The 21,411-nt window shown below is 37.7% G+C and overlaps 1 protein-coding gene across 5 annotated transcripts in view; it reads left to right on the top strand.

The window, feature by feature from the left end:
- LOC126481657 (signal transducer and activator of transcription 5B) overlaps positions 1–21,411 on the top strand; it is a 146,209-nt gene that overhangs the window by 105,055 nt on the left and 19,743 nt on the right. For all 5 annotated transcript variants that reach the window (XM_050105578.1, XM_050105576.1, XM_050105577.1 and 2 more), the window contains 2 exons: positions 13,372–13,527; positions 18,439–18,625. In XM_050105578.1, the coding sequence (XP_049961535.1) occupies positions 13,372–13,527; positions 18,439–18,625 (343 nt within the window). The remainder of the gene's footprint in view (positions 1–13,371; positions 13,528–18,438; positions 18,626–21,411) is intronic.

Raw genomic sequence — 21,411 nt, 5'->3', positions numbered from 1 at the left:
ACATCTATCCAGTTCATGTCTTTGAGCAGTTTCCTGAATTTCTCAATTTTTGACTCATTTATTACCCTCCTGTAGTAAAATTTAAAATTTTCTTTATCCTGACAAGTTTCAACATTTAACACAAGATGCTGCATGTCAATATCAGATAGCCCATGTACTATTGGATATGTGATACAACCTCTTTCCCTAGATTTGTCTACAAAGATATTATGAATAACAGTCTTGGAGCATTTGCATATCCTAGTAGCAAAGTTCACAGTAGGAACTAAATTGAACGTGAGATGGGATAGCAGAGCTTCCAGATTTTTTATGAAGAGGTTGAAATTTCCTGAAGGTGATCTGTATATACCTACTATTATAAAGGACTTATTATGAAATACTACTTTTGTTGCACAAGCTTCTAAGTGCTGCTCTGAGCAAAATTTATTAATATCAATATTCTTGAAGTCAAAACAGTTTCTGGTAAATATGGCAACACCTCCTTTCTCCTTATTTTCTCTACAGAAGTAAAAAGCTAACTTGAATCCTGTAACATTTAACATATCTGTACTAGTGGTCACATGGTGTTCGGATAGGCAGATTATAGCAACTGGTTTGCTCAACTCTGATTCTTCAACCCAAATAAGCAACTCGTTAAGCTTACCGCTCAGTCCTCAGACATTCTGTTGCAATAATGATAACTGATTTTGTGCACTGGCTGAATTACAACTGGATGAATCTAATTTTCCTGCCAATTTTGTAGCATCTCTAGTTTTATCAGTGTGAATGTCATTTTCAGCCTGTCTCTGAACATCTTTTGTTTCTGCCCTACCTCTACCTAACCTAAAAAACCTACTGATCTGTCAAGTCACATGTAACCACTGGTACTTTACCACTTGTGACAGCCCCCCCCCCCCCCTTGTGCCTCCCCCTCATTCCCCCCCCCCCCCCCCCCCCCCCAAGTTATTTGCAGTTAGCCCGAACAGTTTTGCCTTTCCTGTTGAGGTGGAGGTCAAGCCTAGTGTAGTCCCACCTGCTGATAGAGTCAACAGGAACCACACTGATATGACACCCCATATCTGATCGAAGCAGCCATTCCACCTCTAAATTAACTCTCCTAACAGAAGAGTTTAAACGAGGCCAGTCATGGTCATACACCAGTATGTCTCCTTGCTGAAGCTATCTTTACCAGGTCACTCTCAATTGAAGAATTAGGGTTCCTATCTATGCTGTTGCCTACCCCACCCACTATTACCACAGTGTCTTCCTTTGTGAAGTCTTTGCAAAGCCTATCACATGACACAGACTTACACTAGGTTTAAAAAAACTTGTGACCTGGTAACCTGACCCTACTTCATCCTGCACCAGCTGGCCAATGCTTCTCCCATGTGAACTACCTAACAACAAAACTTTCTTCTTCACAGCTTTTTCTGACTTCTTACATTTCAAACACCTTTTGAAAGTTTGTTGTGTCCTGTCTACTCCTACATCAATTTGTGGCTCATTAGTTTCCAACTGTGACAACAGATCAAACCTGTTTTCCACATTCACAACCATACTGTCTGAGAATGTTCTATTCCTATTTCTTCTATAACCTGTTGTCACTTCCCACCTCTCTTTTCCCTTCTCCCCCCTTAACCTTTCCAGATCTTGTTTTGTTTTATCTAGTTGTATCCGAAGGGCAGTAATATTCTCGTCCTGTTCCACTATCTTCCTATCTCTACAGCAAATCCTACACAACCAATGAGCCTTGTTTATTTCCCTAATTCCCATGCCACTACAGTTACCCACATGAAAGAAACCGCAACAACTCTCACACAACACCCCAGAACTAACAATCCTATGGCAAGTTATACACTTCTCACTCATGGCAAACAAATTTTAGCTTTAGTCTAAGTTAAAACAAGAATAACTTCGTAGACTACTCAATTAATACATTAAATTTCTATGAAAGTTTAGGCCTAAAGTTCGGATACTAATTCAAAACTTCTGGAGAAACAAAAAGATATAACTTGTATTTTTTACGCGATGAAACGAAAAGCAAACAAAGAACTGAGCCTACACTATATAAACTTTTCACTTATTTCGGAAGATCTCACTTCGGCTGCTTACTAGAGAATCAAATGGATAGTGTATAAGAATACTCTAATTACATAAACTTTACTTTATTGAAATAATCACGTAACTTGTAGTATATCAAAACATAAACAAATCCTAGTCCAAAATTCGCGCCTATGAAAGGTTTTCTATTTTCAGAAAATACGCCAAAAACTGTGAAGCCTTCAATTGACAGCTTACAGTAGGTATTAATTTACTTAATTATGATGTAATACTGCCTTAATTAATTGTTATTTCTCAATTAAACACTTATCTTTACAAGAGCTGTGAATGTGCACAACTCGTCAACCAAAGATGCTAGTAAAAATCATTACTTGATATGTAGCTAAAACAACTTCTTCGTACTTGAATTTAGATATGCAGGTAATTCGTAGAAAGAGTGGCCAATTATGTATGTTGGTAATTTTTTGTTGAATTGGTTGAGATTCCCAATTTCTTGCGTTGGACGTATGTTGAATGAGAAAATTAAGTGGATGCAGGTTTCTGCTTCTATTTGTCCTACAGCGAGGACTGCTGCATTCGTGTAAACACTACTGCCCTGACTATATTGTTAAGTGGCATAGTGGCGAACACCAAGATGGATGGGTTGAGGCTCCAGTTAATACAAAATGTAACATCAACTGCTGCATATTGAGGGCAATTTCGACGGCTTTCAAGCATTCATTCATTCATGTTCCAAAGAGCCCAATAAGGAAAGAATCTGAAAGGATGTGGAACTAGCCATGCTATAAATTAATCAAGAAGCAAACAAATCACAGAAATTTAATTTTACACTGTATTAAGAGTAAAGAATCACTGTCCTGCTCAATGTATTTATGCTTGTGCCAGTAAAATTCACTAAGTAGATTAGAAAGAGAGTTGCTTACTTGAAAAAAGCTGTTGTCTTCTCAGTTGTGCTAAGTAGCTGCTGTTTATTTCATGTTGATAAGTTTATATTTAATTGATTACATTGGAATTTTGTAAAGAAAATAGTTAAACCTGCATCCGTAAACACAGAGTCCTGTTTCTAGTTTATAACTACACTATGTGATCAAAAGTATCTGGACACCTAGCTGAAAATGACTTAAAAGTTCATGGCGCCCCCCATCAGTAATGCTTGAATTCAATATGGTGTTGGCCAACCCTTAGCCTCGACGACAGCTTCCACTCTCGCAGGCAAGTGTTCAATCAGGTGCTGGAAGGTTTCTTGGGGAATGGCAGCCCATTCTTCATGGAGTGCTGCACTGAGGAGAGGTATTGATGTCGTTGAGTGAGGCCTGGCAAGAAGTCGGCATTCCAAAACATTCCAAAGGTGTTTGTATGATTCAGGTCAGGACTCTGTGCAGCTCAGTCCATTACAGGGAGGTTATTGTCATGTAACCACTCTGCCACAGGCTGTGCATTATAAACAGGTGCTCAACCGTGTTGAAAGATGAAATCCCCATCCCCTGATTGCTCTTCAACAGTGGGAAGCAAGAAGGTGCTTAAAACATCAATGTAGGCTTGTGCTGTGATAGTACCATGCAAAACAACGAGGAGTGCAAGCCCCCTCCATGAAAAACATGACCACACCATAACACCACCGCCTCCGAATTTTGCTGTTTGCACTACGCATGCTGGCAGATGACTTTCACTGGGCATTCGCCATACCCACGCCCTGCATTCAGATCGCCACATTGTGTACCATGATTCGTCACTCCACACAACATTTTTCCATTGTTCAATTGTCCAATGTTTACACTACTTACACCAAGTTAGGCGTCGTTTGGCATTTACCAGCATGATGTGCGGCTTATGAGCAGACACTCGACCATGAAATCAAAGTTTACTCACCTTCCACCCAACCATCATAGTTCTGGCAGGGGATCCTTATGCAGTTTGGAATTCCTGTATAATGATCTGGATAGATGTCTGCCTATTACACATTACAAGCCTCTTCAACTGTCGACAGTCTCTGTCAGTCAACAGACAACGTTGGCCTGTATGATTTTGTGTGTACGTGTCCCTTCACGTTTCTACTTCACTGCCACATCGGAAACAGTGGACCTAGGGATGTTTAGGAGTGTATGACACAAGTGACACTCAATCACCTGACAATGTTCGAAGTCCATGAGTTCCGCGGAGCGCCCCATTCTGCTCTCTCACCATGTCTAATGACTACTGAGGTCGCTGATATGGAGTATCTGGCAGTCGGTGGCAGTACATTGCACCTAATATGGAAAAAGTATGTTTTTTGGGGTGTCCGGATACTTTTGATCACTTAGTGTATGTGGCTTGCAGCTTCGCAGATAAACCAATACTTGATATGTAACTAAAACAACTTTTCAGTATTTGAATTTAGATGTCAGATAATTTGCAGAGAGAGTGGCTAATTAGATATGTTTATAATTTTTAGCTGAATTGGTTGAGATTCCTAATTTCGTGTGTTTTGTTGTATGAGAGCATAATGAATACCTTTGCGCCACAGTGTAAGAACTCCACTCTAAATGCTAGACAAGGAGGCAAAGTGTACATCAAAATTGTTACTGTCTGATGTTGTATTTATGTAAACCAAGGTTCTGCTGAAACCGATTTTTTATTGTCCACAACAAAACCATTAAGAAATAAATATATTGGGGAGCCAAGTGTAAGTATTCAAAGATCCTCAAAAAGGCTTCTGCAGGATTTGCGGTGGAGTAATTTTAACAGTATTCTTAATGGTTCCTTCTGCAGTATAAAGACAGTGTGACAAAATAAAACTAGTCTGTAAAATATGTATAAGTCTGATGCAAATTATCCTTGTTAATGAACTGGAGAACTGGCTATTACAGAAAATGCTGTAATCATGATTTGGTGCACCAATCTGTCCCGAGTGCTTTTTTGTTACATTTGAGTGAGTGAGAGGAGCAGACGTGTTCAGTGACCAGCTGAATTCAACACAAAATGGTGCTTACAGTAAAATAATGTGTGCTCATTGTTGAGTGTTTTGTGAAGCACAATTTGTGGAAAATGTGTTTGGCATTGTTTGCATAACAGTTTAGGACTAGAAGTGGTTTGACAAAACTTGCAGCAGAGTCTGCAATGCAAAACTTAGTGGAAAAATGGCACGAAACATACTCAGTAGTGAATAGAAATCACAACTATCCGGAAATAGGCCAAATACCTGGAAACATTGCTTGAATGAAGGAAAGTTTGCACAAAGTCTGATGAACTCTGTGCTGTTTATTCCTACCAGTGGGAAATAACAGATCATCATGTAAAATAGTTATAAAATATGACCTGCATTTGCACCTGTATCTTTACAAATTTACTGTTTGGCATGAGTAAAAGCACCCAGTTTTGCTTTGGCATCTGCAGTTATGCCAGTGGTTCCTAAGTGAACTGGAATCAGGACTTTCGGACCCTCAATTTTTCAAGTCTTCAGATGAGGCCTCGTTCAGTCTGTCAGGGTATGTGAACTCGGAGCACATGTGCCATTAATGCATCACAATATCCCCACCAGTGCCTGAAGAGCTGTTGCATAATCTCAAGACTGGTGTTTGCATGATAATAGGGTTCTTTCATGGAACTGTTAATGCTAACTTGTACATCCAGAGACTGTTTAATTCATACGTGGATCAACACAGAGATGATGAACAACTGTATGGATATTTTCAGCAAGACAGAACAGCTCACACTGCCTTGACAGCCTTCTCACAAGTGCCAAGGTGTTCAGTGAGGAGAGGACAATCACATTGGTCACCTGATCTCTCTGTGATTGTTACCTGTTGGATTGAATTGAAGGGTCAGATGTTCTCAGATAATCTTCACACATAGGAAGAGTTACAGCAAAAAATTGAAAATGCTGTTGCTGCTCTCCCTGAGGCAGAGCCGACACACGAGTCTCATAGTTTGATAAATCTAGATCAAGGATCAGCAGCGGCAGTGTCCAACATCTTCAAGTTTTTGCATTTTAATCCTGTGTCAATCTTATTGTAAATATTTTGAAGCCAGTTTTATTTTGCCCACTCTGTATTTATTTACCCATAACTATATTGCTCCAGATGTAATACTGTAAGACAAACAAGGAGTGAAAATATGCAGAATAACGCAGCACCTCTGTATTTACATCAACATAGTGAGAGAAGCTTTTAAGGGCAAACATGCTGAATTAAGCTACTTGTTCAGTTTATCTTTGTTGACTCCATTTTAATTTGTTGTACCACTGGGCCTCAAGGAATTCTACATCCATTGTTTTATTTAGTGCATGACCATTAATGCCTACTTCTGGTACTAGCAGGTAATTTATTAGTTTATGAAAACACATAGGAGTGAGATTAAGGCCTAAAATAGTTAGCTGTGAAGCAGCTGTAGGCCTGTTCACCTGTCATGTGATCTGTCTTTTGTAAGGTTGAGTATGGCCCCTTCATTATAGCACACATACGTCATCAGCAGTTTTTGAACCACCTTTTAACGGCACTGGAAGATCATTTTGGAATGTTAAGAAAAGATTGCACCCAGTACCGATCCATGTGGGACACCACATAACGCTGCATAGTTGCGAGGTTAGTTTCACACCTGTAACATAGTCTGTCGTAAGACCCTTCCGCTTTTTACTATGAAGGTATGGTTCCATCTAAGTGAGGGGGTACTTTTGATGCTATAATGCTTCATTTTGCCAAGTAAAATTTGTGATATACACACAGCATACCAACAAGATATTTTTTCTTGTTTGGCTATTGTAGGAATTTGTAACTGAGATCAGGTGTAAAGTTCTGTGTAGATAATTGAGTCAGTGTTCTGATCTAGGCCATTTTGTAAAAAAGCGTTTCAAAAGACTGGAAGGAGTGAAATAGGTCTGCGATTAGAGTTGGTTTACATATTGCTTGTGTTTTAGATATGTTACTGTAACATATTTGAGGCTGTCAGGAAATATGCTCCAAGCTATTGATCGAATACCAAGAAAACTTCAGGGTAATCCTGTAAAGCCAGCACAGGATTGTGTTACCATGTTATTACCATGTTAAAACACCATCATAGACGGCAGTCCCCCTCCCCAGATTTAGTGGAGTCTTATCTTCATAACAGAAGGTGGAGAGTGTTATTGATGGATTGTGTCAAGGAAGGAATTAATCATTGAATTTTGTGCCCAGTGATATGAACTAGTCGCCATTTATGGTAGAACAATTTTCTGGAGGCCCAGTATTTCAGAAGAATTTTCAGTTACATAGCTTATTTTGAACGGCTGCTGTAGGTGAATAAGCACCAGTGTGGCTTTATCACTATTGCAGTGCTAAACAACGAGATCTAGTAGTGACTGTTCTGTTCCCCCAGTTAGTCTCCTGCACGTATCTCCATTATGCTCTGTGGAGTCGTAATCTTGAGATTTCAGTGAACCATCCACATTATGGATATTTTTTTCTGTGAGAAATTCATCCATGAGAGCAATTTGACAGAGCATAGTTAACTGCCTGTTTAGAGGAACTTTGATCCTACTATAAATCTTAAAAATTGTACCTGTTTTTGCATTTTATAGCTCTTGGTGTTAACAAAATTACTTCAGGCATCAACATAACTGGGAAGCTTTTTTACACTGATTCAACATGATGATACCTCCTCACACCACAAAGCTACCATTGCCCAATTTTCTTCTTTCTGGATGTTCCTGTATTTTTACAGGTTTAAACTTTTGAGGGAGACCAAGAGATGAGTACACTAAGCAGATTCAGAAGGATGTAGGCTGCAGTAAGTACTGGGAGATGAAGAAGCTTGCAAAGGATAGAGTAGCATGGAGAACTGCATCAAACCAGTCTCAGGACTGAAGACCACAACAACAAACTTTTGCTCCAGATAAGTGTGTGATGGGAATCATTTTGCAGAGTGATGTGAGATTAATATGTGAAGAGTGTACTCCTTCATCTGTTCAAGCTTGAGTCTTGGTGCTGAGAATCTGCCAGAAAGAGATCTGCCTCTGTTCTACTAGGAGTGAGATACGCACTGCCAGGGGCGCCGACTTATAAAAGATGTGGGGGGGAGGGGGCGGCATACTGGGGATTTTGCTCTGGAAAACTTTTTTAATTTGTAGATGAAAAATAGTGAGTTTGAAAGTTTTTTAAGCATTTTAGAGTCATATGATCAACATTAGAACCCTGGAAACTGGGCTCTCAATAACTTGACACTCTGGGAAACTCCACAAGCCTGACATTTTTTGGTAAAAAGGTAATTTAATTTACAGTAATAATCATGCTTATAGACTATTACAGAGCAGTGAATATATAGCTCTGAAAAGACTGAAATTATATTTTAATAAATCCTAAACTATCATTAAAGGAATAAAGCATAAAATATTGCTGTCACACAGTAATAGCACTTAGATTAATAAGTGAAATAGCTAATTTAAGCTTGCTTTGAATGAGGCTTAGGGTTCATTAAATAAAAACAATATCTCAAAGTTAATGCTTTTATAAAGTTAATACAGTATGCCTAATACTTTGTCTAAAAGTATGTAAACAGCAGGTTTTAATTGGATCTTACACCCTAAAAATATTTAAGTATTTGAAAATAACTAATACAGTACTGTAGTAATACAGTACTAAACTAGTACTAATATTTCAAAACTGAAAATTTAACATTATGTATGCATTTAATTCTCTATTTTAATAAAGATTTTTAATGTTGCTCTAAATGCCATTATTAGGGCTAGAGTGTGTTTAAAAAGGTGCAAATGTCGACTGTCTGACTGGATTACTGAATATGAAGTCGTTGATGACTGGTCAGATATCCAATTCATCCAAAACATCTCAGTGGGCATGAAGAGCAACCAAGTTGTTCAGACGTCTAAGGGTGCTAAGTGACCATTCTGCTGTTGCTGTCATGATTGGAATTACTTGGAGAAGCTTAATACACTTCACTACTTCTCACATTATTTCTCCAACGGCACGCTCTTGTGTAATGTACTTTCTTACATCACACGTTTTTTAAGACCAGTTGTTTTTTATTAGTGATATCGGTTAACATATTAAAGTGTAAGCACAGACTCTCAGTGTCTAGGTCATTTTTTAAAAATTCAGTTGATTTTCCAAATTTGTTTCACCTCTGTTTACTAAAAGCAGGCACTCTTGTTCAACTGCAATGATCTGTGCGAGTCCAGTTGAAGCAAACCACTCAGTAATGCAAGATTGCACCGCTTCACAAACTTCGATGTAAATAGCTTTGTAGTATTCCTTTGGGGTTTTGAAGGTGTGCAGTGAGCTGGCTTCATTGTTTTCATACTTTGTAGGTATACTTCGATTCCGAGGAAGTGAAGGATCAATAACTTGTGAATGTTTTTCTTTTAAACACAATTCCCAAAAATTGTTCAAAACTATCACGCTTTCCATTCAATATACAAATCAAGCCCTCATATATTTTTTCCAGATCAGCAACACTTAGATGAGGGCATTGAATTTTTTTGTTGACATTCTCTACTGTGTTCATTGCATGGCAATAAAGACGTAAAAAGAAATAAGTCTTGAATTGCAACATTGACTCAAGGTAGCCTGCACATTTGTAACTTGCCTCTGTTTTGTCCTCTGCAGAAAATGTTTAAAAAAACTCTTAAAAGTTCTTCAAAGTTTTTCAATATTCTCAAGATACTAGAAGCTTGCATAGTACGAGTCGGGCAAAGGGGTCATAGACCAGCTTGGTCGTTGGTGCTCTCACAGCGTATGCTTCTGAAAAATCCCATCCTTTTGTTGGATTCCCTTACGGTATTTATTAAGTCCTTGGCTAAAGCCATAATATCCCTCATAGATGTAAGATGGCGGAGACTGTCCACAACTGCCAAGTCTTAAACTGTGAGCAGTGCAGTGCACTAACGTGCTTTTGATTGTATATCCAAAACTAACTTTTTTAGTCCTTTGAACTTACCTCTCATATTCGAGGCACCATCATAGCACCGTCCTCTTAAGTTATCCATTGACAAATGAAGACGAGCAAAAACGTATTTTAAAATACTAAACAGAGTTTGTGATTCAATGTTGGGGATCTCATATAAGCCAATAAAGTCTTCGTTGATGATTAAGGAATCATTGACAATTCGAATACAAAATGACACTTGTTCGTGAAGTGCATTCTCATTGTTTCATCAACCCTAATAGAAAAAAAATAAATAAGGGGGCAGATTATAAGTGTGCCCGCAGCACCGTAACACTATCATTATTCACCCTGCTCGTTTTCAGTTAACATGCTTACTACCGTAATAATTATTTGTTTTAACTCGTTACGGTCTGTATTTTAAAAGGTAAGTATCGTCAAACAAGGAAAATAAATTCCAACATAATTTTGTGATTTTACAAAGCATAATATAAGTAATAATTTCCTTAAATTATTGGGGAGGGGGGGGGGGGCCTCGGGCCTCCTCAGGCTCCATGGTGTGGGCGCCTGTGCGCACTGCAGATGTGTGTCTTTAGATCTCGGGGCACAGCTTGTCAAGGGACTTTTAATACAATACTCAGAAGTCATGAATGGAATACAAAATATAGCTCTAAGGATAGCAACATGCTGCATAGTTGAGATCTTAGTGGTAGACAGGCAGTATAGTTATGTTGCTGTTGTTATTAGCTACTAATGCAGCAGCAGCTGCTGCTGTTGAAGACATTTGTTTGTTAACTCTGCAGAAAAGACATTGTTCAGAAGTTTAGTTACAAATTCAGTCCGATTATGTACCTGTATACTGCCCACCATCTCAACTATTGCCTTTCTTCTCACCATTGTTTGTCATAAAACTTCAACTCTTGAGAAAGCTGTGACATCCACAGTCAGTTGTCTCACAGTTGAGGCTAGATCTTGGTCCGTTTAATAGTGCACATTCTTGGTACTAGCTTACAAAAAAAGAGTTCCAGGACATGCAGACTGTTCTTTTGTTGGTCAGTAAAAGGGCAACCAAGAGTGTTAAAGCTATAAAATCACGCCTCAATTGTCACTCCTGTGTATGGTTAGCTTTAAAGTATCCATGGTTTCTGCCTCTCAGTATGAATACAAGTCATATCTTTTTGAGATTACATTATCAACATACCCAAAAATTACATTCTGTTTACAATTAAATTGCAGACATGGTTAAAATGTGTTTAATGCACGGTTTTTGTTGTTGCACCGTTTTTATTGTTGCCAATCTGAAGCAGGAGCTCTACCAAACAGGTAGCATATTTATAGTTCACGGGGAAAATTGTGAAAATTATATATGATTAATTTTCACTTTTTCCACACAATTTTCTATATTCCAAATAATACCTATTTTTTGGAGACTAGTTCATAAAGAGAGAATTGTCTCTAAAAATGAACAGGAAATGGTAGACAGTCAAGCACCCTCTGTACATTCATTACTCAGTTATACAGTCTCTGCTAGGACACCACTTCAGAAGGCTTGCCAAGAACGAAAAGCTTTGTAAATATAGATACCCTTGCTTTATCATGTCACGAAAGAAAGAACTGCATTGTGTCATCGGTTACATTTTTACAGATGGAAAATTGTACTAATGTCCATCTGAATGTTTATTAGAGTATCATGCAAAAATTTGAGGAAGCAAATTGGTAGAGAACTTTTTGAAATTTTTGATAACAACATTAAACAACACTTCGTCCTATGTGGTAATGTAGCAGTGTGTGGGTATAAGAAATTATAGATTTCTAATACTCGCACAGTGCCCTTCTTCAACCAGTAAAGCCATTTGTGGGAACTACAAATACGGTTGCAAGATCATACTGCAGAAATTTACCTTGTGCCTCTTTGTCACTTATGTATGGATTTTTTGTGACCATTTGAAAGCATTTTTAAGTATGGACCAAAAAATTCTACTCCAGAAAATAGTATATCACACATGGTGAAAATAACATTTTACGCATACCTCTGAATTTATTGTGCCTCAAACTATATACTTTGGAAGATATCTTACATCTTCAGATGTGCTTAGGTTTAATATATAGGTTATTCTATTGATTGCATTGTCAAGTTACTTGGCTGTTGACAACATTTTGGCATCACAAGGTGTGACACTATCTGAAATATGTGATTATGTGAATATTGTCAGTGATGACATACCTCAACAGTGCATTAATGGGGATGGTCTAAAAACTTCACCTAACTGCATCTGAAGAGGGAAGATTCTTCCTAAACACACAGTGTAAGGAATAAATCAGTTCATTCGCAAATTTTGAACATTTTACTACTGCTAACCCAGATTGCCATGGTCATCACTATTCCATCTAAGGAGATGGATAAGTGTAAAATATAATGTAAATGACATCCCTTTAGCATGAGTGGAGTCTTACTGTCACATACAAAATATGGCTTCACATTAGCAATGTACACACTGGGGAATAGAATAGGGAACATAGAATATTGAATCTCTCAGTATGTGGGACTGTGCCTATTTTTGTTCCTGAACTATCTAAATGACGTTCCAAAGGCTGTAAAGGTCTGTTCAAAATTTGCCAAGTCTGATGGTGATACAAGCAAACTTATCAAGGACCAAACCATCAATATGTCAGACATGGGTATGTCAGAAGTTGGAAGAAATCAGTGAATGGATCACAGCAAACATTTGATGTCTTAACCTTTTACCTCAACATGATTCACATTGTGCAGTTTCAGGCAATACTATTCTGGAATAATGCAGCTATTTTCAGTTAAGTTCAGCAGTTCTTAGGTTCTTGACTAGTGATCAGAATGGAGTTGTGTGCTGTGATTGAAAGGTCATGTCACCAACAGACAAAAGGCGAGAAATTACAAATCCTTGCAAATTCAACATAAAATTCAAAGCTGACATATTATCTACTTCTTTTATTAGTTATTTAAGTATCTGGATTTGGTCATAGAAAACATCTGTTAATGCCATTGCAAACAACAGTGTAAATTGTAGATTGAGACTATAAAAACCGTGTAGGTGTGTACCAGTAGATGTTTGTTTACACGTATGTACTACGAAGTAAAAGATAAATAGTAGTTAATTACTCTAAATATGAAAGCAACAACATCTTTGAAATGTTCACTTTTTTACCATAAGCAGCAGGTCTTTTTCCAGCATGACAATTTTCCTGCTAATTTTATTTTGTCCCTTTATAGCCTTTGTACACACAGACAGATTATTACACATTAGTGGTACTTAATAGTTAATACATAGTGAAGAAGCACTTTTTGACAGCTGTTAGCTGCTGCTATTTTATACTGTAATTCATTCAACTTCATTGGAGGTTATCCACTGTGAATCGGTGCGCAGAACATGACGAATGCGTGAACATCTTTTATATTTTACTATATGCTGAGATCATCTATTTAAATGTTATTCCTTCTGATTTCAGATCAAAATGATGTCTTTATGCTACAACCCTTCACCAGCAAAGACTTTGCAATACGCAGTCTCGCAGATAGAATTTCTGATTTGCAGCATCTTGTATATTTGTATCCTGACATTCCTAAGGACCAGGCATTTGGAAAATATTACACACCTTTTACAGGTGAGTTTAATTTTAATAGGATGAGAGTGTTTACAGAGGACACACAATTTCTCAACTTCCAGCGTGGTATGATTCTCATAATTCATAGCCTACATTAAAACTGTGAGAATTACCAAGCACGATATATCGAAATATTTTAGGGACATACAGCTTCAGTATTAGAATTAATTGATGCTGAGAAGAATAATGACTTGTAAATGCATGAGTTAGGTATTCAGTGTTCTGTGGATAATAATTCTGACCTCTTGCTATGATATTGAATGAGTAGTCAGTGTTGCTGTTATAATCAGTGGAAAATGCGGTAACATGCTGATCATTTACATGATTTTTTTTAAAGTGCTTTGTTGGTTTGTGATGCAGTGATTTATACTTAACAGTGTTCAATTATTTTATATACCTCACTTTAAACAAACAAACACGCGCACACACACACACACACACACACACACACACACACACTGTATTACTTTATTATTCAGTCTGTGTTTTGTGGAACTCTTGATAGAGGAGACGAAGATGATGGTAGTGACTTCAGGTGGATTCCTCTCATCCGAGGGTCTAAGTGACCTACACTTCATTTTTATCCATATTGAACCTGTCCCTACCTCCTATTAGTTCTGAAATGTCTGGTTAACTTCAACTTCTTAAAAACTCCAGATCATTAGGTGATCAGTATCTTTTCCAACTCTTTCTGCCACATTGTGTGTTAATTTATGTTACCCATGACAACCACAAAAAAGGGGTAAAAGTGCACTTCTTTGTTCTAAACCCAACGAATTATCCGATCTGTTGACTCACCTGTTACATTACTACATCTTTTACTTCCATGACATCTCTCTTTCACCATAGTAATTGCTTATTTTTGTGTGTCTTCCTTAACGTTTCCCTTGTAGTTGCCTTACTGCAAATATAAAGTATGTTGTTTTTCTGGCCTGAAGCCCCTGCATTATTCTTTAATTTTCTTCACAATTTTGTCCCTTACTCTCTTCCCTAGAATGTCTTCAAATATTTTGGCCCAATGCCAGTGTCACTTTTCTATAGCTCCTAAATTCTCTCTCGTTTCCTTTTTTGAAGACAAGGACAGTTATTCCTTTCTTCCAGTCTTCTGAGTTTGTCTTTCTGTCCAAACTACCCTCGTCACATGGCATAGCCATTACTTCCTAAGACTCCAGCAACTCTTACCATTGCTGCTGTCATCTCATTTACACCTGATACCCCCTCTTCTTTTCATAGTATACATAACTTACTGTACGTATGCCCAGGTCAAATCCTTGATTGCTGTTCAGCACTTCATTGGGTCTCTCCTCATTGGCTATCCAGTCCCCATTTTAACGATCTTTGAAGTGTCTTTTCAACATTACTTTTAGTATTCATCATCATTTCATTACCATTTACATCCAGTTTTCACTCACACCTTACCTCTTTCCCTTTATCATACCATACAGTTAATGATTTATGTATTCCACAGATTGTAATTATGACCACTTATGATTATGCACAACAAATCAGCATTACAAACTATCCCATACAGTTAATGATTTGTGTGTTCAGCAGATTGTAATCATGATCACTCATGACGATATACAACAAATCAGTATTATAATATTAATACACTTCCTAGTGACAATTATGGTAGCATTACATGTTTGTCTTAAATTATGGTGTATCCTTATTTTGTTATTAACAATTAATGATTTACAATAGCTTTGTGCAATTCATTTTGGAGTGGAAGGAGACTTGAAGCAAATGTGATTCCTGTTCGGTTTTAAGTTAATTTTAGTATCTATTAAATTCTGTACATCACTAGGTTGGTGGTCAAAGATTTTTGTGGCTGAATACCTCACTCCTTTATATAACAATGAAAATAATCAATTATTGATAATTTAATGTAACTGGATAGATAAAATATCTACTCACCAAGCAGCGGCAGTAGAATTCATACACACAAAAAGGTTTAATTTGTGCAAGCTTCCGGAGCCAGTGCCTCCTTCTGGAAGGAAGAGGGGCGAAGGAAACTAATAGATGACAGCTAACACTAGCTTTTGAGCTCTTGCTTTTTTTCGAGTAACAGTACATGCATTTTTTTCACACAACCACACAGACACCAAAATGAACATACTCATGGTAGTGGCAATATTGATCAGTGTGTGTGAATGTGTGTACTCTTACTAGAAAAAGAGCAAGAGTTCAAAAATTGCAGTAGAGTTGGCACATGCTGATCCTTGAAAATTGCAGTAGGCTGGACTCAACAGCTTCATGTGTGTATTGCAACCAGTCATGTAAAGCGATTTTGTAAACATCTCTATGGCAATGACTCAGTGTTGTTGCAGCTCTATAGACAACCACTCTGTTCACCTGCAGTTGTTTGAGCTTCTCACCTGAAAGGTGGCAGCAGCACTGCCAGTTACCAGGGATTTGCTTAAGCTTCTTTGACTGTAGTGTTAACTGTCGTCTATTACGTGTTTCCGTGTGTCATGCACCATATTGAAGTATTCGGATGTATTATTTCTAGTTGTGGGGGCAGGCTTTGTGCAGTACTCAGTTGTGTGTATTTTGTTTTATCAGGCTTCAGTGACAGTGCATTTGCTGAGAAACTAATTAGTTTTCAGTGAAATATTCTTAATGTTTTCAAGTGTTGAAGTTTCTCCATTATATTTGGTTTACAATAATTAAATTGTCAACAAAAAGAACTACATTGCTTCGTGGATATATGATGTTGGATCATTTATATGTAACAAAAACAACAGTGAACCCTCTTGTGGGTATTATTCCCCATTCTGAAAACGCTATTTTATTTTGTATCCTCGTTGGATTTCTTAATATGCCACTCTTCATCCATTTAATTAGGTAGAGTGAAAACGAGTTACCAATAAAACCTCTAATATCATAATATTTGAGCTTCTTTAGGAGACTATTGTTAACAATCAAATGCTCTGATAAGTCACAGAAAACATCAACTGGCAAAATTTTGTCACTTACATTTTGTGTGATCTGATTTGTGAACTGAAGAATAGCATTTGAAATCTAAACTGGGACTAAACAAAATATTCATTTTTTGAAAATATGATGTAATTGGATAGATAAAAATCTACTCACCAAGCACAGCAGCTGGAGGGAACACATACAAAGGCTAAAGAAACATGCAAGCTTACAGAGCCAGTGGCTCCTTCTTCTGGCAGTATGGTTGAAGGGGAAGAAAGTGGGATGAAGGAAAAGGGGGGGCTGGTTAGGAAATCAGGAGAGTTCAGGAAAGTCACATGGAACCCTGTGTCAGGAGAGACTTCCTTCTCTTCCCATACAGTGAGTCTACTTTGACCCAAGGTTCTGTGCGATTTTCCTGAATTCTCCCCATTTCCTAAAACTCGCCATTCCTTTTCCTTCATCCCTCTTCTTTCCTGTCAACCTTTCTCCTGGCAGGAGCCACTGGCTCCGAAAAATTGAAACTAAGTTTCTCTTTCATTGAGAGAGGTGCACTGTGATTCTCGCATACATAATCTTTCCCAATACTTGTGAGGAGGAGGTAAGTGGTAGTACCAGTTGGTATTTATTAATATATGTTCTTACTTCTTTTCTTATAAATGGGTCTGATATCTTCAGTCTGTCTGGAAATAGCATCTATGACAACTGTGACTGAATACATTCCAAAGAACTGGATTTTAGTGCTATGAGATATTATTAATTCTTGGTTTTTAGTTTTAAGTAAGTTAATTACATTATTAATTTATTAGGCAGAGCATGTATATTAGATTGCATCCTGCATGTGTTGTATTGCTTTATCCCATGAATTGTCCGTGCCAATCTTCTGAGCTACTTCCAGGAAGTTATTGTGAAATATGTTGGCTACCTGACTGCTATCATATTTCATTTGACTGTTTTCTTAATCTTACATTCCTTAACTGATTTCTCAGTTTTCCTTTTAACTATTTGCCATATAGATTTAATTTAGATACCTGAATCATTAATTTCAGACATTATGCACATTTTTTTTTTTTATTTTGTAATCACTTTCCTTAAGGCAGCACAACATTTCCTTTAAAATGGAATTGGCCCTACTTCTTTGTTTGTCCTGACCATTTCACACAGTTCTCTTTATGTTGCACATATATTTTGACTAGTGACCCATCCCGGCTTCCCATGGGTAGCACTAAACTCTGTGGCTGAGTGATTTGTGTGTTGTTGTGGGCAACAATAATGTACACAAAGTTTCCTCATGAATCTATCTATTAGTGAAAACCATACCAAAATCCTTAGAGATATTCCTGAGATTTGCCTCAACACACAGACAGAAACTGCTGCATGGTACTTTAATTTATGATATGTGTATAAATATCTTATTAATCCTGTACTGCATTATTGTCCTGGGAAGGAAGGTATTCAAGATTACTAGAAATCCAAATGCAAATACATTAAATTTGGGGTTGACATCTGTTGCATTTTATACATTCCTCGTGTCAACTTCCTGTAATGCGACAGTGAAACATTCTGTTTATTATTCATTAATTACACTGTTTACCATGACACCACATCATTACTGTGAGGTAAGTTATTTAGTATGACCACTTGTGCATCATGGTTAGAGATGGCATTCACTACTGGTTAACATTTATATCATTGATTAAGTATGCACCTACAAAAATGTTTATTACTGTACTGCTTTCCTGTGTAGTTCTGGTAGGAAAATTGACAACACTACTTTTCTGTTGCTGTTGTATCCCTCCTCTGTATATTGGATAGCAGTTAAAATTGTGAAAATGTTCATGGGGAGAATTTTTTAATAGCTGAATGGAATGCAGTACAATATCATTGAAAAGTGACTTCCATAGAATTAGAAATATAGTAGTGCTGTAAATGCCAAATAGCCTGTGTAAATGGATGAATGTGGAATTATGTAAAACCAACGTCTGCTTGCAGAGAACCAACAACAGTCAATTAATGGATATGTGAAACCTCTGTTGGTGACTCATGTCCCTGGTTGGGGTGGACCTGGTTCTGTAGGCAGCTACCCAGCAACACCACAGATGTACCCACATTCTCCAGACCCCAGCATCCCCCGAGATACACCATCAGTTGCCAGCGCTACCAGTGAGTCAGTCAGTAGGTAAGTAAACAAAACAGTTGCATAGTAAAACATTTGAGGTGTGTGTGTGTGTGTGTGTGTGTGTGTGTGGATGGGTACGCGCATGCGTGATTGCAATAGTCCATTAAATGTTGTTTGTTATTCATTAACAAGAAAGAGGCATGGAACTGCATCATATAGGAATTTTATGGTGTAGTGTTTCCAACCAAAATCATCATAGAAATCCGTGTTTTCTGCTATTACCTGGCTGTATTTCGCAATGTATATAAATTTTCTCTTCTTCTTGATAATTTTAATTTCACACTATTGTACATTTGATCTGTTTTGGCCCTCATTCCTGCTCATTCTTTGTGGAAGTATCAGCAGTCACGATTGTATGTATTGTATCTCTTTGGAAGATCATCTGATTACTTGAGAAGTTACATTTGTATCAAAAAAAATTTTCTGTTACTTGATCTAAAATTTGTCTTTGAACAGACTACACTAGTGTAGCTCTGTAGACCTGCTAAATTTATTTTCTCAACTCAGAACGTGAACAAATACCATTGAGTTCTTGATGAATATTTATGTTTATGCTGTCACAACAATGGGACACTTTGCCTATATCCAGAGTGATTTGCTGTTGTACTAGTATAAAACACAATATCTTTGTGCATATTTCGCTTAAACTTCATAATATTTTTCGACTTCATAGTTGTCACTATGTCACAGCATGAGTAGTAAGAATAATGGAATATTACTACGGAAACAAGAGTGCAGTTTACTCGTTGGAGGATAACTACTTGTACCATTCGTATTATATGTCACTCTGAAATTGAAAAGACACACCTCAACAAAAGTTTGGAATATCATATGTAGAGCTTACTACAATGACTTCTTATAGCACACCCATTGAGGTTTGTACTATACCTTATTAGCGAAATAAACATAATATGCTCGGTTGTGCCAGCCCATAAGTTTGATTGATTTTGCATCTTGGAAGATTAGAGACACTGCTAGAATACAGTGTGGTCTTGCATTGTCATCAACTAGGATAAAGTTGTCACTGACTTCAAGTCAGTAGGTCCATACAGTCATTTGTAGGACCTCTTACAGTTATTGGGGAACAGTCAAATTGCCATAGATGAGAATCAGAGGGGTCCACCATCCCATCACTATTGCCACCCAGAATATTACTCATTCACATGCAAACAGATGAACTTCTTGAACATATTGACATTCCTGGTGTCGTGTCATGCTCTTCCAAACCGGTTGCAAATTGGGCCTGGTCTCATCAGTAAACATCACAGTACTCCATTCTGCAATGGTCCAATGTTGATGTGCAGGAGCCCAGGTCCTTCAAATGTGTTGGTTCCGTTGGTTGAGTGCAAAACTTCTCATAGGTCTTCTGGAATGAAGACCACACTGATGCAATCTACTAAACACTGTTTGGTCTGAGATACAAGTCCCTATGGCCTGGTACAAGTCATTTCCAATATTTCTGGCAGTTGATGTTGAGCGCATGCAAACCGACAGTTGGAGGAAACGGTCCTGCATTGGTCGTTGTATGCAAGGATGATCACTATGAGGTATGTCGTTCACATTTACCATCTCTCTGTACTTTCACCACACCTCAGATGCACCACATTGAGTGACGTGTAACTGATCAGCAACATCTTGCTGTGTATGACCTGCTGAAACTAAAGCCACTATCCTGACTCTATCAAAGTGTTAAACGTCTCTATGTGTCATGTTACTGCAGTGTTGAGCACAAACTGAATGAAGCTGTTGTTGATACTGAACTGCTCGCTGTGTGACGCTTTTCTTGTCATTGTGTAGGGCTTTTAATCCATGTGGAATGCAGTCTTGTTCAACATGGTTACATAACTACAGTTGGAAATCACATTCATTGTGTGGTTGTTGTCATCGGTTTGAAGGATCTGATCTTTCAGTAAGTATTTACCTGGTCCCTAAATTCCCCACAGACCAGTGAAAACTGTGGGGCCACTTTGAACACTGAGTCCACTGGATGGATCCTATACCATCCTCCCTTCATATATGGGAATAATTGTAGGCTATATGGTTCCAGATATCTGTGAAAACCTATCAGTGTTTGACTGTGGTGCCTTGAGCCTTGGCAGCTGCAGTGTGTGCTCAGGATACTAGTAGTACAAGACTGATACTCAACAATATGTAGAAGAGACAACCATGTATTTTGAGAGCCTGGTGCAAATTTTTATTCTCTTGGCTCAGGTATGAGATTGATATCATTGGGATGGGGTTGATATCATTGGACTTTTGGTTTCGGTTTATTGTGGTATATTGTTTGATAATATAAGTAATGTGTCAATTATTGAATCATTTTTGGGCCACCTGCTTATCTATGAATATGTGTCAACTTAGATTAAATGGCAGCAGATAGTGAAAGAATAAGCACAGAATAACTTTATTGTGAAATAAAAATGTAAGAGTTACCAAAATAAAGGCAGTTTATCCAAAAGTGCACATCTTTGCACTTTTGTGAAATCAAAATCTAATGCAGGATAACACTGAATACCAATTAGCTCCACAAGGAGCACTGCAACATGCTTGAATCATTCTCGTTGTGCTGTCGATAAGTGGTCAGCACATTGCTGCTAAAATGTGTACCACTCCTTGATGTTGACCTTCCTGAGACCATCCAGTGTGAATGTGGCACGTGTTCTTATCAGCAATTACCACAAGCCATCTCAATTATTTGATTGCTGCAGGAGGCATGGCATTGGTGAGGTATGCTTGTAAATTATCATATAGAAAGATCATTCCATCATCAAAGTTTTGGCTATAGA

This window comes from Schistocerca serialis, chromosome 5 (assembly GCF_023864345.2).
Source record: "Schistocerca serialis cubense isolate TAMUIC-IGC-003099 chromosome 5, iqSchSeri2.2, whole genome shotgun sequence".
NCBI lineage: Eukaryota > Metazoa > Arthropoda > Insecta > Orthoptera > Acrididae > Schistocerca > Schistocerca serialis.
This window is presented reverse-complemented; position numbering and strand designations above follow the sequence as displayed.